Source organism: Mesoplodon bidens (assembly GCF_964165515.1).
Source record: "Mesoplodon bidens genome assembly, chromosome: 19".
In the NCBI taxonomy this organism is placed as follows: Eukaryota; Metazoa; Chordata; class Mammalia; order Artiodactyla; family Ziphiidae; genus Mesoplodon; species Mesoplodon bidens.
Genome location: NC_138179.1, coordinates 56,356,722 through 56,371,054, shown reverse-complemented (window position 1 = coordinate 56,371,054; position 14,333 = coordinate 56,356,722). Strand labels below are relative to the sequence as shown.

Genomic DNA, 14,333 nt, shown 5'->3' with positions numbered 1-14,333 from the left:
ACTCACATACAGGCCTCACAAGCCCCTGGCGCACGAGAACAGGCCATCTGCAAACAGCTGGGTGCGACGAAGCTCACTTTTCCCCAGGCAAGGAGCAAGGCCCCCTCCCCCAACTGGCTGCTGTGTCACAGAGGGAAACGGAGGCCGGCGAGGGATGCAGGAGGCATTCTGGGGCATCAGTTGCACGGCTCAGAGTCAGAGACATTCCTGGCTCCCTGCCTCCGTGTCTCTCTGGGCCTCCCTGCCCGCCTGGCTCGCTGCATGGGTTGCTAACCCGCTAATCCGGGAGGGCTGGGCACCAAGCAGGCGCTCAGCAGCCGCTGTGTCAGCCCCAGTGACTCACAGCACTGTGGGGGTCGATCTTGGGGCGCTCCATGGCGATGGTGATGCAGTTGAGGAAGATGATGACGAGGACCACGTGGTCGAACATCTTGTGGGTGATGATTCGGTGGCACAGGAGGCGGAACCTGCTCCGGGACAGAGGCAAAGGCTGAGTGGGGGGTGGAGGGGGGGCCGCAGTCAGGGGCACCGCCCCCACCCGTCCTGGGCCCTCCCATCCCCAGGCCCCGCTCTCATCCTCCCCCACGTCAGGGGACACTTCTAGCATCCCCGGGATGGAGTCGCAGGAGAATTTCCCAGGAGAAGGAGAGGTTGGGGAGCAGGTCAGGGACCCTCTTGCTGACCTTGACTGAGGAGGGAAGATGTAGGCAGACCAGGAGTCTCGCTCCAGGCAGCAGGCAGGGAGCCGGGCCCGGACCCACGCTCTCATCCTTTCCCCTTTGCTCTGTAGAAGGATGGCCCGGGATGTGAGCAGGGCCAGGCCTCCAAGTTCCTGATCCCTGGTTCCTCCGCGGCCCCGTGGCCCTCACGCCTGCTCTACCCTCTCCACTCTGGCCCAGGCCTATGCCTGGTTTCTCTTCCTGTATTCTTAGAACCACCTCAGCATCTCCCCAAAGCCCCCCTCAGCCCCTGAGTGTGCCTCACTTCCTTCATCTCCCCAACCCCTCGCTTCCCCCAGGCTCTCCTCTCTTCCCGTCTCTGCCTCCAGCCCAGCCCCCTGCCTGCGTTCCCTCCTTCCCTCCCCGCTGGGCTTGGAAGCCACATCAATTATCAGACACTGTCCCCGTCACAGCTGCCCGTTCGAAGGCACACCTGGCATGAGGAGACACTGGACCTTTCTCACATGCTAACCCTGGGGTCCCAGGCCCCTGAGCCCCATCCCCAGGGTTAACGGTGGTGGTGAGGGGGTTGGGAAAAGGGTGAATGGGTAAAAGTGGGTGTGAGCTCAAGGCCTGTGATGAGGTAGAGATGAGAGAGGGGGACAGAGGAGGGTATCAGTTTGGAGAGCTGAGTGATGGGTCTTTCTGGGTCACAGTGGGAGGCCATGAAAGATTCATACACATCTGCCCGAAGCCATTCTTATCCACCAAGGATGCAGAGCTGCAGACCCAGGCATGACAAGGATCTGGGGCTTGGTGGGATGGGCAGAGGGAGAAGGGGGCTGTTTGGAGCCTGGCTTCAGGGATGATATCCCTCGAGATCCTTTGGGCGTGATGGTAACTCCCTGAATGCCATACAACTGGGAGGGGGTTGTCCAGTCCTGCACCAGGTCAGGCACAGCTCCCCTCACTCAAGGTCAGGGGTGAGAGGTCACTGTGCCCACAGGGGCCTCACCAAGTTGCCCTCGTCATCGCCATCGTCCCCATCCAGTGGGGGATCGTCGGGCCGCAGGGCCCGGGTCAGGCGTCCTGGAGCTGACTTGCCGTTGCAATCCTGGTGCTCAGAGGCTGAGCTGCGGCCACTGGCTGTGCGGTGCAGCCCGGGCACCTGCAGTGTGTCCGGCAGGTCAAAGGAGCTCTTAGCTTCCCGCTCCAGGGAGCCCCTGTGGCGGCGGTCGCTGCCCGGTGGGCTGGCGCGCTCCTCTTCCGAGCTCTCCTGCTCATCCTGGCTCTCCTGGCCCTCGCCCGACAACAGGGACCTCCGCTCCCCACTCGGGCTCCTCCGCTTCAGGCTGGGGGCGCGGCCCAGGCTGTTCCGGCTGGAGCGCCTGCTAGTCCAGCTGCTCGCTGCGCTCCAGGGACTGTGTGGGGAGCTGCGGGCGCTCGGCTGGGGGCCGAACAGAGGGGAGAGCGGTCTCAGCCAGGACCTCATGGCCCCATGCCCCTTCACATGCATCCTGGCTCCCGTGAGCCTCTGTGGCCTCACATCAGGTACAGAGGTATGAGCAGGAGCCCTGGACCTGGATGCCTGGACTCACACCATCTGTGCGACCTTGGGCAAGTCACTAACCCTCTCCGTGTCTCAGCTCCTCATCTGTAAAAGCGACATGACCCTAGCACCTATTCCTCATTTAGGTGAGTGGCAGGATGAAACCACAGTGAGAGCATGGGCCCTGACACCAACCTCCTGGATTAAAATGCTGGCTCTGTCGCCTGCTCACTGTGGAGCTTCCCACAGTCTGAGACTCAGGTCCCCGTCTGAAAAATGGGGATAATATTGGTACCTACCAGATGGTTGCTGTGAGTATCACACGCATTAAGAACACTTATAAGCAATGTCTAGAACAGTGTCTGGCACAGAATCAGTAACTGGATGGGGTTTGCTATTATTAAGATGAGGCATTCCCTCCCATTTTACAGAGGGAAATGAGTCTCATCCAAGGACACTCGGGGAACAGAAGAAATAGAATTAGAACCCTGCTCTTTTGCCCCCAGGGCCAAGGCTCCTGCGCCTGCCTGCATTACCAGCCTTGCTGACGCCCGCTGGGCCTTGTCTAACCCAGTGGCTCTGGGGCTGTCTCCTCGGGCCTGCCCATTCCACCTCTCTTCCCTCCTGATGTCTGTACATCTCCCACTGTCGGGCCCCCACATGCACCCCCTACCGGTGACTTCATCTCGTGGGGTGCCCCTGGTTCGGCCGACCCACTGCTGCTGGCGCGGCGGGACGCAGGGCCCAGAACCTCGGCCAGGCCAGTGCTGGAGCTCTTGGGCAGCGACACGGGTGTGGCGGCCGTGTGGATGATGAGAGGGGGCAACAGGCTCCTCCGCAGCTCCGGGTGCTCTCCCAGAGACACCACTGCAGGGGGAGAGACGGAGAGACCCTGAGTCCACTCAAGGCTGGCCTAGAGCCAGGGGCTGCCCCCGCAGAGAGATACTCACAGGCCAAGCGCTTCTTCCTGTCCCCATCGCCATCCAGGCTGGGCGAGAAGAAATCGGGCTCTGACTCGGACTTGGTGGCATCTCCCTAGGGTGGGAGAGCAGCGGGCCATTAGGAACCTGGCCGGGCAGGTGTTGGTAGTGTGGACCGAGGTCTCCCTGTCTTCACACGCACACACCACATATAGGCCGCAAGGAACCAGCAACCACGGCACGAGGCATGCACTGGCTCAGGCCAGACCACCCAGGCTTGGGGCCCAGGGCTCTCAAGGGCCTGTGATACCTCAGAGAAGCCCACGGCTATCCCCAGAACCCACCGCACAACCATCATGGCTGGGACTGGCTTCAAGAATGGCTGAGGGGAGAGGGGATAGCCTGGCAGGCAGGTGGCACAGGCCAGAGGGAGCTGGGGACCTGAGTGAAGGAGTCACTAGAGCCTCACTTCCAAAGGCCACTTGTGCCCTCTGCTTTCCCTCCAGGCTGCCCTCCCCTGAGCCTCAGACCCAAGGCCCCAGAGAAAAATTGAAGGACCCCAGACAGAGCAGCTCAGCCCAAGGATGCCACTTCCGTCCCTCTACTTCTTTCCTCCGTCTTCCCCCAAGCCCCCACCTTCTCCCCTGGCCCCATTTTTACCTCTCTCTCTGTCTCTGGGACAGTTTTTTCTTCCTCCTTAGCAGGTCAGTAGGTTCCCCAGTAATTACACACTTCTCCTTAAGAAGTTATTAAGAAATACTTGATTGCTACTTTTGATAAGGACATAAATATTGCGTAATTGGCATCTCAGGGGATCATTTTCATTAACTCAGTTTACATCCCTAACGAGGCCTTTAATTATCAAGTGGGATCTCCAGGGGGCTGCTTGGGATGTGCAGCACCATGGTGTCCCATGGCAGCCCTGGCTTTGCCCGAATTCTGGTGCCAGTGCAGGAAACAGCAGGGCACAGGCTCAGTGTGGGGGCCAGGGGAGGAGCATGCCCCTGAGTACCTGCTGGACCTTCTGGGTGGTCAAGGGGCCAGAGACACAGAAGTAGATTTTAAATTCTGGTACATTCTGGCAAGAGGCACCCCCACCCCCACATCCTCCAAAGCCTTGTTCTGAGCTGAGACAGCTTGTGGGGTCTCCCACCGAGGCTCAAGGCAAGGGGGAGAGGAGAGAGACGGGGGAGCATGGTCTGCGGCCACAAATCCCGACTCCACCGAGGCCCGACGACCCAGACTCCTCGGGGACCGCAGTGGAGGTACACACATGCGGTGTACCACACACGTGCACACAGAGGATTCTAAGTCCCTTCCTTCTCCGGCCCATCCACTGGTCTGGTGGGACGGATTGGTGCCCTTTGCGGGTGAACAGGGCAGAGGCACGGAGGCCCTCCCCTCAAGTGTCCTCGAGGGGGAAGGGACTTAAAATCAAAGCACACCTCACGACACCAAGGACCACCATGGCCACCACAGGTTGCACAGCAGCTGAGCGTGAGCACAAGCACAGACACGGAGGCAGAATGGGGGCATGGGGCACGGGGGGCATGCCGACTCATGATCGCATACCTACCCCCTGGGAGTCGACAGGCAGCTGAATACAGCTTAACTGTCCACTCGCATCTTCCCGTTTGCTGATTTCCTACAGGGAGAGGGGGAGGCAGGGGACGGGCGCTGGTTACAGGCGCCGGGCTTTCAAACAGCAGCAGTGTCGAAAGAGGAGGAAGAAAAGGAGGGGTGCAAACCCAGCGGTGGGGGAACTGAGACACGGGGTGGGGGAGGAGGAGAAAGGGAACAGTGTGGCCTTCCAGAATTCAACCACAGGCCCTGGAGCCGGAATGAATCTGAAGGGCGAGGGCCGAGGCCACAGAGATGGGAGCAAGGGCAGGGAAGGAGCCGGGACCCTCCCTTAATGCTGATAATACCAGCTGTCATTCACGGGGGCGCGGCAGGCATCGCTCAACTGCTTCATTAACACTAGCTTACCTCCTCTCCGGGTGGGAAGGAGGTGCAGCTAGAACCATCTTAGAGAAAGCTCCTGAGGTTTGGAGAAGTTCAGAAAACTGCCCCAAGTCACACAGAGACTAAGAGATGCATCTGGGCCTCGTACCTGAGTCTCCAGCTCACCTCTCCCTGGCTCTGAAGCAGCCGGCCGGGAGGGTGGGAAGGAGGGGTGGACGGAAGTCAGAGGTGGGGGCGGAGACAAAAGGCCGGAGCAAGAGCAGGCCTCTCCAGTCCTCACTCCAAATCAGAATGCTCCTACCGGGATGGGATGTGACAAGTGACACTGGGATGGCGGCTCCAGTGTTGTTCGATGTCAGTGAACGGCCTCACACAGAGCCTGCTGCCTGTTCATTTAGTTAAGTGTGCAGGTGATAAATATACAGGGATTCAGGGCGCCACCCCCTGCAAGTCAGGGTATAAACAGCCCAGCTGGCCTGGTCCTCTCGGCGACCCCCTCCCACCTCTTGGCAGGGTGGCAAGGCCAGCAGGGGGCCACCCTTGAGGCCTCCTGCTGGTGACGCCCAACAAAATGGGGGTGGCCACAGCTTCCACTGAGGGAGGTTGTCTCGTTTGTAAAAAAGCAGGTCATCACAACAGCAAAAGCCAGCCTCTTCTGCCGGATGGTGGGGCTCCCTCAGAGCCACACGTGTGCCCCCTGAAACTCCGTACAGCTGAGGGCAGGTGCCGCGGGAGGTGTCCAGGCCACTGGCACCGAGTGACCAACCCCTCCCCCGACCCAGGGCTTTACAGGACAGTGAGAAGCTGGTCCGGCTCCTCACACGGGCACTTCAGGGCCATGCCGCTGCCCCCACCCCCTTGAAGAGGGGCTGATTCTGAAATCTTTTCTCCGTCCCACCCCAGACCCAAAGCATCATGCCCCCGAGTGAGGCTCTCTCCCAGGCACTTGTCGAGGAGGGTATGGCCCCAGGCCCTGGCCAATCCCTCAGGCTGGGGCAGCCACAAGCCCCCAGCAGGGCCAGAGTGACCAGGCCAGGCCCAAAGGCCAGGCTGCTCTCCATTCCCACACGCAGGCTTTGCCGCTGCCTAGCAACCAGGCCGGCTCAGCGGCTCTCGGTTTAACAAGGTGTCTGCTGGAAGGACCAGTGATGGGGGGCTGCTGCCCGTGCTGGGCATTTCCAAGACTGCCGAGCTGGCTGAACTGCCACTTGAGGGCAGGAGATAGGCTTGGGGTATTTTCCATTTCCACAGAGCTCCACAGGAATTTTTCTGCGAGAATGTTAGCTGTCAGGAACTGTGGTCTGGAGGGGCTGCAGGACCCCTGTCCCCACTCAGCTCCTCTTCCCACAGGCCGAGAGCAGTGGCCAAGTGGTGGGTCTCCAGACAGACCTTGATTCTTGTGGGAGCACGTTGGCACCCTTAACCCTTCAGGCCCCAGGGAGACCCCAAACAAATGTCCCATCCCAGGGGGAGTAGCCATGTCCCTCCCTCCCGTCAAGAGGCCCAGCCATCACCCGAGGCAGGGCCCGCCTGCCCTCCCTGCCCCCCAGCGGGGGAGGAAATGCGATAATGGGTAACTATGGAGTTACAACCGGAGGAGGCCAGTGAGGGAGAGAGACACCCGCACCCACCAGTCCAGCCCAGCCCACGGGGGAACGGCCTTCCCTCGCAAGGCTGGGAAAGAGTCAGAAAATAGATTTTTGTTTTTCCACCGTGTGCTGGGTATTTATAGACCAGGCCGCAGCGGGAGTTTCCATCCGGGTCACCCAGAGAGAACTGGACCGAGAGCTTCTCCACACCCAACCTGGAGCATTTCTAGGTTGAGTCGACCTGCCCTGTGCTAGGTGCTGGGATGCTGGGCCGGGCCTGGGGCTTGGGTGGGAAGAGGGACTGAGCTAAGGGAGCAGAGGGGGGTGCAGCCCTTCAGGCAGAGGCTGTGTCCTGGCAGGACAAGGCCGGGATCAATGGAAATCAATACTAATTGATGACGCTGCCTGTGACGAAGGTGATGGAGACTGGGCTGGAAATAGGATGCTCATCTCTGTCATGCCGGCAGCTAATTGGGCTCATTTCTCACCCTGGGCAGCTCAGCCCTGCCCGGGCGCTGGTGGCATCTTCACCAGCTCAGCCAAAGCTCAGATGACTTGCTTGCAAGCTTCCCCCACCCCTCGGCTCAGATGGGTTCCCTCCAGATGTCCCCGAGCGCACCTGTGCTCAGGGATCCAGCTGCACCGTGTGCCAGCACTCATCCCGTCCAGCTCTCTAGGGGAGCACCTAGCCGGCTTTGTGGGGCAAGCCCACTCGGCAGCTAACCTTGGATCCAGAGACGCTCTGCCGCAACAACCACCGGGTCTCTCGAGTGCCGAGGGGCTGCCTGAACCCCAGAACTCCCACTCCTAGGTCCCCAGCCTAGTCTGAGGGGCACATCCTGCAGAACCTCCCAGGACACCACAGCTCCAGCGGGGCCGCCGATTCCTCCTGGAAGTGGACTGCTGAGGGCAGGGGGTTACCTCCGCCTGGAAGCCCTCCACCAGAATGGCAACGAGCAGGTTGAAGAGCACGTAGTTGCCAAAGGTCATGAGGGCAATGAAGTACAGGGCAGCCCAGGATGACGTGGAGGCCATGCCGTTGTACAGCACCTTGTTCCAGTCCTCCTGGGTCAGGATCTGCCGGCCGAGGACGGGAGTCAGGGCCTTCGCCGGGGGCACCCCACCACCCTGCCCACCCTGCCCTGTTACCCTGGCACCTGAAAGACAGTGACGATGGCCCAGAGCAGGGAGTCAAAATTCTTCCGGTCCGGCAGCGTGTCCCCATCCCTCTCAGATGCAAATTTGCAGCCAAAAAGATGCATACCCAGGATGCTGAAGACATAGGAGCCACAGGCTGGGGATCAGGGCCCCAGCAAACCCTGCCCCTCAGGCCCTCATCCCGCCGGCACGGATGCTACACCTGCCTCACCTGAAGATGAAGATGAAGAGCATGAGCAGCATGCAGAAGGTGGCCACGTTGTCCATGGTCTTCATGAGCACCACGAGCTGCCGCTGCAGCGCCGGCAGGAAGCGCACCAGCTTCAGCACCCGCATCAGGCGGAAGGTCCGCAGCACCGACAGGCCGCCCCCCTGCTGGCCCACGATCTCCCACACGCTGCAAGGGGCGGGGGAGGGGCGGGTGGCCAGAGCCTAAGCCTGAGCCTGAGCCTGAGCCTGAGACCGCTGCATACTCACCCTCCTCCTGCCCCGTCCTTTAGGAGGGCCCAGCAGCACCTGAGGGTCTGGACTGACCAGCACTGGGAAAGCGGGCAGCAAGGGGCCCTTGGGCCTCCAGGCAGGAGCTCGAAGGTCTGGGTGACAGCTCCAGCCCTCCCCACCCTCCCCTCTAGGCCAGTCCTCTCCCTCAGTCGGCCAATGCAGCACCTCCAGTTCTGGAATGTTTGCTTTGTTCTCCTCTAATGAAATCTAAAGCCAATTCCAATAAAGCAGTTCTTCTGGCCCAGGGCCTGGGGGGTGTGGGGGGCAGTGGAACACTTTCCCAAGGTCTTGGAAACCCTACAGCAAGTTGCCAGCGTCTGCGACAGTCTCCAAGCGCTTTGTAAGCAGGGACAGCTGGCTGGGCTTTACACCTCTTCCAGCTCCTCTCCAAAGCCAACTCCCCAGTCCTTGCCCACCCGAGGTCTGCATGGGGTCGAAGACAAGGAGTGCAAACGAGAGAAAAGACTTCCGAGGGGCCCAGCCAAAGCGGACAGGAGGCCACGTTCTGGTGAGCAAGGTAAGGCCTCGGGAGAGGGTGGAGCGCAGCGTTGGGGGCGTGAGAACCCTCAGCCGGGGGAGTGTAGAGCCTGTGGGTCAGTGGGGCCTGATTCCAGATCCCTCCACCCCAGAGGAACAGGCTGTGTGGCTCCTTGCCCCAAGCTACCCCGAGGACATTCCTCAGGCAAGAGGCAGCAGAGGCGCGGTCGGTCGTACCTGATGACAACAATGACGCCGTCAAAGATGTTGTAGGGGTTCTTGATGTAGCCAAAGGGACCATACACGAGCAGCTTCAGTAGCATCTCCAGGGCAAAGAGGCTGGTGAAGACGATGTTGCTGATTTCCAGGGCGTTGGTGAGCTCCTCAGGCTGGAGGACAGGGTGGGCATGAAGCAGCCAAGGCTTGTCCCTGAGCCCTGCATCCCAGTCCTCCCAAACGCCTGGCCACGTGGAGAGGGGGAGAGGGCACAGCAAGCCAGTGGGTGGGAGTGGGGGTGTTGGGAGAGGGGAGTAGTGGTGCTGAATGCTCAGGCTAATGGGGAGGACCCTCCCCCAAAGGGTCCATGAGAAAATGCACTCAGGGGTGGCCACTGCACGAAGCCCCCAGGCCCTGGCCATTTCCAGCTCTGAGTTTCAGACCCTGGGGCCACAGGCTCACGGGGGGCCTATGCTGTGGGTTCTGCCCACCTCCTCCTGGGTGCTCCGAGCCCCGTCCTGTTCTGTACTACCATGTCAGCTCAGCAGGCCCAGGCCAGCAGAGCACCGATGCTGGCCGGTACCAGAGGGTGACTGCCAAGACCTCACACACATACGCAGTCACACAGCCACATGCAAATCACACAGGCTCTACAATTACTCTGTGGACTTGGCAGCATTCTCTTGGACAACTGTTGACGACGTTGCTTTCTTCCAGACACGCACACACTGCCTACAGGTACACACAAACACACACAAATGCACACACACATATACATAAACACACGAACAAGTATACACACGCAATACCTGCGTGCATGCACACAGAAGCATGTACACACAAACACACTGATGAGCAGAAGGGAGACCCCAGGAAGGGTTGTCACAGGTGAGGTGGCACCTGGAGCTGCTACTTGAGTCTAGGACACCCAGGTTAATTCTCCGCCTATCCTGTCAACTCACTGTGTGACTGACCTTCAGCAAGATCCTTAACCTCTCTGGTAATTACTTTTATGCTCCTACCCAGGGTCTGGGATTGGGACTGAGGATACAACCTAGAGAGTCATCAGAACTAAGGACAAGCTTTACTTCATCTGCTATTCCAGCGCAGAATATGACGTACCTCCTCCCTTTCAATGTTAAGTACCTACTGTATAATCCACCAGGTACTGTAAAATCCACGAAGTATGCAAAAGCATGCCAGCTGTGCTCCCTGCCTCCTAGGAGCTCAGAGTCTAGCTGGAAACAAGTTGTACACACACAAAACAGCTGAATAACCACAAGAGACCTTAGATGCTTTGGTGCCAAAATAAATTATCCAGACAGTAAATCCAGGAGTTCAGGGGAGAGAAGGTGAGGGAGGAACACCCTGGGAAAGCCTTAGTCAGGAGGCAGCACTTGAAATGAACTTTGAGGGTGAGTGGGGTCTCTCCAGGCAGAGGGAAGGGGAAGTCATCACAGGGTCGAGCCAGGGAATGAGCCATGTCTGGGGAGAAAGGGAGGGGCCCGGCCAGGGTGCAGGCTGCAGCTGCAGAGTGAGATATGATTGGCTCAGTGGAGCCCACTACCCACCTGATGAGGTGTCTTTTTTTTTTTTTTTTTTTTGCGGTACGCGGGCCTCTCACTGTTGTGGCCTCTCCCGTTGCGGAGCACAGGCTCCGGACGCGCAGGCTCAGCGGCCATGGCTCACGGGCCCTGCCGCTCCGCGGCATGTGGGATCCTCCCGGACTGGGGCACGAACCCGCGTCCCCTGCATCGGCAGGCTGACTCTCAACCACTGCGCCACCAGGGAAGCCCCTGATGAGGTGTCTTGACCACCCAAAAGCCCAAGATCCGTAGTAGCTACTCAAGAAGTTTGAATGAAATAACCAAGTGAAGCCCTTAGTCCATCAGACACCTCCCCCTGTTTACCCAGCTGCCTCCTCTGGCCGGCTGCCCAGGTAGGTCACCCAAGCATGGAGCCAGGCCCTGGGCACAACCAAATGTATCCTAATGGCCCCAATATGTGTGGCCAGCCTGGGTGGGAGGGGCTCGAGCTGGAAGGCAGGGTCTTCTGATTGACTGGCAGGTGAGGGGCGTTTGGGGGCTCAGCAGCTTCTTAGAAGGAGAGAAGCTCTCAGCCCACGGATGGATTCTCTCCAAAGACAGGTCTGGGGAGCAGGGCCGGGGTCAGCAGGCGGGGCCGAGAGCCAGCTGTCCAGAGAGCGAGTGGCTGTCGTGGGGGCCAGTGTGGCATGGAGCCCGTTGCTCCAGCAGATCTTGAGTGAGATTTTGCTCTCAGACTGTGAGTGGGGGCATGCCACCTGACCTAGCAAATGGGGTTCACAGGGAGACAGGACCTTTGGTCCCTCCAGCGGGAGCACAGTGCAGGTGGTGGGGAAGGGGCCATGGTCAGGACAATTAAATCCCAGAGCTCAGGGACTTCCCTGGGGGTCCAGTGGTAAAGAATCCGCCTTCCAATGCGGGGGACGCGGGTTCGATCCCTGGTCGGGAAACTAAGACCCCACATGCCGCGGGGCAGCTAAGCCCGCCCGCCACAACTACTGAGCTCATGCGCCTCAACGAGAAAACCTGCGTGCCGCAAACTACAGAGCCCACGCACTCTGGAGCCCGCGTGCCACAACTAGAGAGAGAAAACCCGCACGTCACAGCTAGAGAGAAGCCCGTGCGCCACAAAGAAGACCCCATATGCTGCAACTAAGACCCAATGCAGCCAAAAAAAAAAAAAAAAAAAAAAGCCCAGGGCTCAGACCCTCCGCCTGACTAAGTGGATCTCCCACTTTCTGCTTCCAAGTCCAGTCTGTTTCAGAAAGCCATGGTCAGTGAACCTGCCTCCCTGTCACTCTGCAGTCTGCCCAGTTGTCCATCCTTGGACTGGAGAAAGATGGTAAGCACAGGCCACAGTGGTGCGATGCTCTGTGGGTTCCCAGGTTCAACGTGTGTCTCACCTTGTACCATCCACACAACAGCCCCCCTACCCTCGTTTTGCAGGTGAGCAAAAGCGGTCAAAAGATGATGAATGACCAGCACAAAGTCATAGGGCAGGGAGAGCCAGGGAGCGGGACCCAATCCCCCCTTACTCTGAGTCCAATAATAGTAGGCTGTCAGGATCCAAGAGTGCAGTGAGGGGCCTGTGAACCCAGACACGGGGATGGACTGAATATGTAATGTGTCTTCTTACACATATAAAATTATATTTCACATGAACGTAGATGTATGAATAAAGAATGAGTTTGAAAGCATAACTGAGATAATGGGTGAATATTACGGCATATAAATTATACATCAAAAAAAATCTGCCAGAAACAAAAATTAATAAAATAGTGAATGCACTATAGCTTTTGCTATCATGTATTTACTTAATTAGTGAATGCTTAAAGTACAACTACTACCAGGCGTGTGGAGGAGGGGTGTTCTCACCGTTTCCTGGTGTTGTCTACAGGGCTTACGACAGTCTGTACCTGAGGGCTCACAGATGCACACGGACACACGCACTCACCCGCCAGCGCAACAACCAAGAGCCTCATCAGAAGGATGGTGTGGGCTCCCCCAAGGCCTGCCGTCACTGCCCTCGTAAAGGGGTGGCGGCAAAGCCTGGAGCTGCAGCGCGCCCAGCCAGCCTCCAGGAGGCAGTGGGACCCAAGAAGCAGGTCGAAAGGAGGGCCTGGCACTCTCCCCCCCTTGCCCCACCCCCGCCTTCCCTGTCTCTCCTCACTGCACTCACTTAGGGGCAATGCCTATTCCCTTCCGAGGCTCCGGTATCCCCCATGATCCATGGGAAAAAGTCCTCCTCCCACAGACAGCCAGGCCTGTCCAAGTTACTAAATTGGAAGCTGGGAATGTTCTGCAAATGCAGGACGAGGACACAGAGACTCAATCTTAGCAACACCGTTGCCCCAGGGACCAGAGCCGTGATCACAGCCACTGCAGCTGCAAAGGGACGGGGTGGGAGCCAACTTCTGCTAGTGCCCTCCACGGGCCCTGCACTGCTACTACCTTCCTCCCAGGAGTCCATTTCCTCCCTGCTCACACCAAACAAAAGAGGGACGTGGGCCTCCTTGACGGCAGGGAAACTGAGGCTCTGAGGCGTGGTGACCGGATGGAGGTCACGCCGCTCACTTAGAAAGGTGCTGAGCAAGGTGCAGCTGCACGTCCCTCCACACCTCTCCATGCTGCTGACCCCGCACACGCCCAGGCAGCCCACACAGACCCACACAAGCCCATCAGGCCGCCAGGTGGTCCCTTCTCTGGTCATCCTCCCTCCTGTTCACGAAGGTCAAGGCCCAGTGGGGGCTTCTGCGAGTGGAGGCCAGGCAGCCTGAGCTTCTCCCACCCAGAAGCCCCAGGCTCTCCTCTGTGCCGACGCTAACTGTAAATCTCCCATCTTCCAACGCTTTCCCTCCCCTTAGCCTGTCAGCTTGGAGTCACTGGGCCCCAGGTAAACTGCTCAATACTTCCCAGCCCCAGGACCCCCCTGAAACCCAGAGCACCTCCATCCACTAACCCTTAAAGTGCTCATGGTGCTAAGAGGTGAGGTGGAACCTGAATGCAGGAGGCCTGCCAACTCGGAGACTTTGCACCTGGGTGACCTCAGGCAAGTCCTTTAACCTTGCTGGTTCCCAGGGGCCTCTTCTATTAAACAGGGTAACACCTCCTTGGGACGAGGCTGCCCTGCCAAATATAGGAGTTAAAGCCTGTGAAAACACCCAGGCCAGAGTCCTGCTCAGGTGGCCCCGTGGGCACTGACAGTGGCAGCACTCCTCGCATGTGGCAGGACACAGTGCCTGCAAGGCCGAAGCTAAGCACCACGTGTGCGCAGACGCCAGAAGGGCCCCAGGAGCTCCAACCAGCTGAGGGCAGTGGGCCGGTGGGGAGGGGGCAGTGGGAGGAGAACTCCCGTGGAAGGCATCCCCGGCCAGAGCGGCGCGAGCAAAGGAGGAGAGCAAGGACTGTGCAGAGCACATACTCCAGGACCAGGGTCGAGTGTCCGCCCCGGTCAGAGGGTGGGAGGGACCACGGGGGAGCAAGGCTGCCAGGTGGGTGGGGCCCAGCCGGACCGGCCCTGACTCCGCTCCGCGCCTTGACTCCGGCTGGACTTGCCTCTGCCCATGGTGCTGCCAATGAGGCTTCTGGGGGGAGGGGGGAGACGTGCAAAGCAGTATATTAAGAAGATTAATCTGCTGCAGTAGTGGCAGTGCGCGGATGGCTTGGAGAGACAAAGAGGTGGAGACCCGTTAGGGGATACTGCAGCGGTCCAGGCGCGAGGCCTGAGAGCCGGCTCTGGCAGACAGGGATGTGCC

General features: G+C 59.2%; 1 protein-coding gene across 30 annotated transcripts in view; it reads right to left on the bottom strand.

The window, feature by feature from the left end:
* The window catches only part of CACNA1G (calcium voltage-gated channel subunit alpha1 G), a gene marked incomplete at its 5' end in the record, with an annotated part of 61,755 nt that overhangs the window by 23,473 nt on the left and 23,949 nt on the right, over positions 1–14,333 (bottom strand). For 20 of the 30 annotated variants that reach the window (XM_081218424.1, XM_081218406.1, XM_081218420.1 and 17 more), the window contains 10 exons: positions 344–467; positions 684–784; positions 1,675–2,106; positions 2,882–3,075; positions 3,159–3,243; positions 4,705–4,773; positions 7,604–7,759; positions 7,840–7,954; positions 8,052–8,237; positions 9,056–9,207. In XM_081218424.1, coding sequence (XP_081074550.1) covers positions 344–467; positions 684–784; positions 1,675–2,106; positions 2,882–3,075; positions 3,159–3,243; positions 4,705–4,773; positions 7,604–7,759; positions 7,840–7,954; positions 8,052–8,237; positions 9,056–9,207 — 1,614 coding nt within the window. The remainder of the gene's footprint in view (positions 1–343; positions 468–683; positions 785–1,674; positions 2,107–2,881; positions 3,076–3,158; positions 3,244–4,704; positions 4,774–7,603; positions 7,760–7,839; positions 7,955–8,051; positions 8,238–9,055; positions 9,208–14,333) is intronic. The other 10 variants (XM_081218397.1, XM_081218417.1, XM_081218423.1 and 7 more) reach the window with 1 other exon arrangement.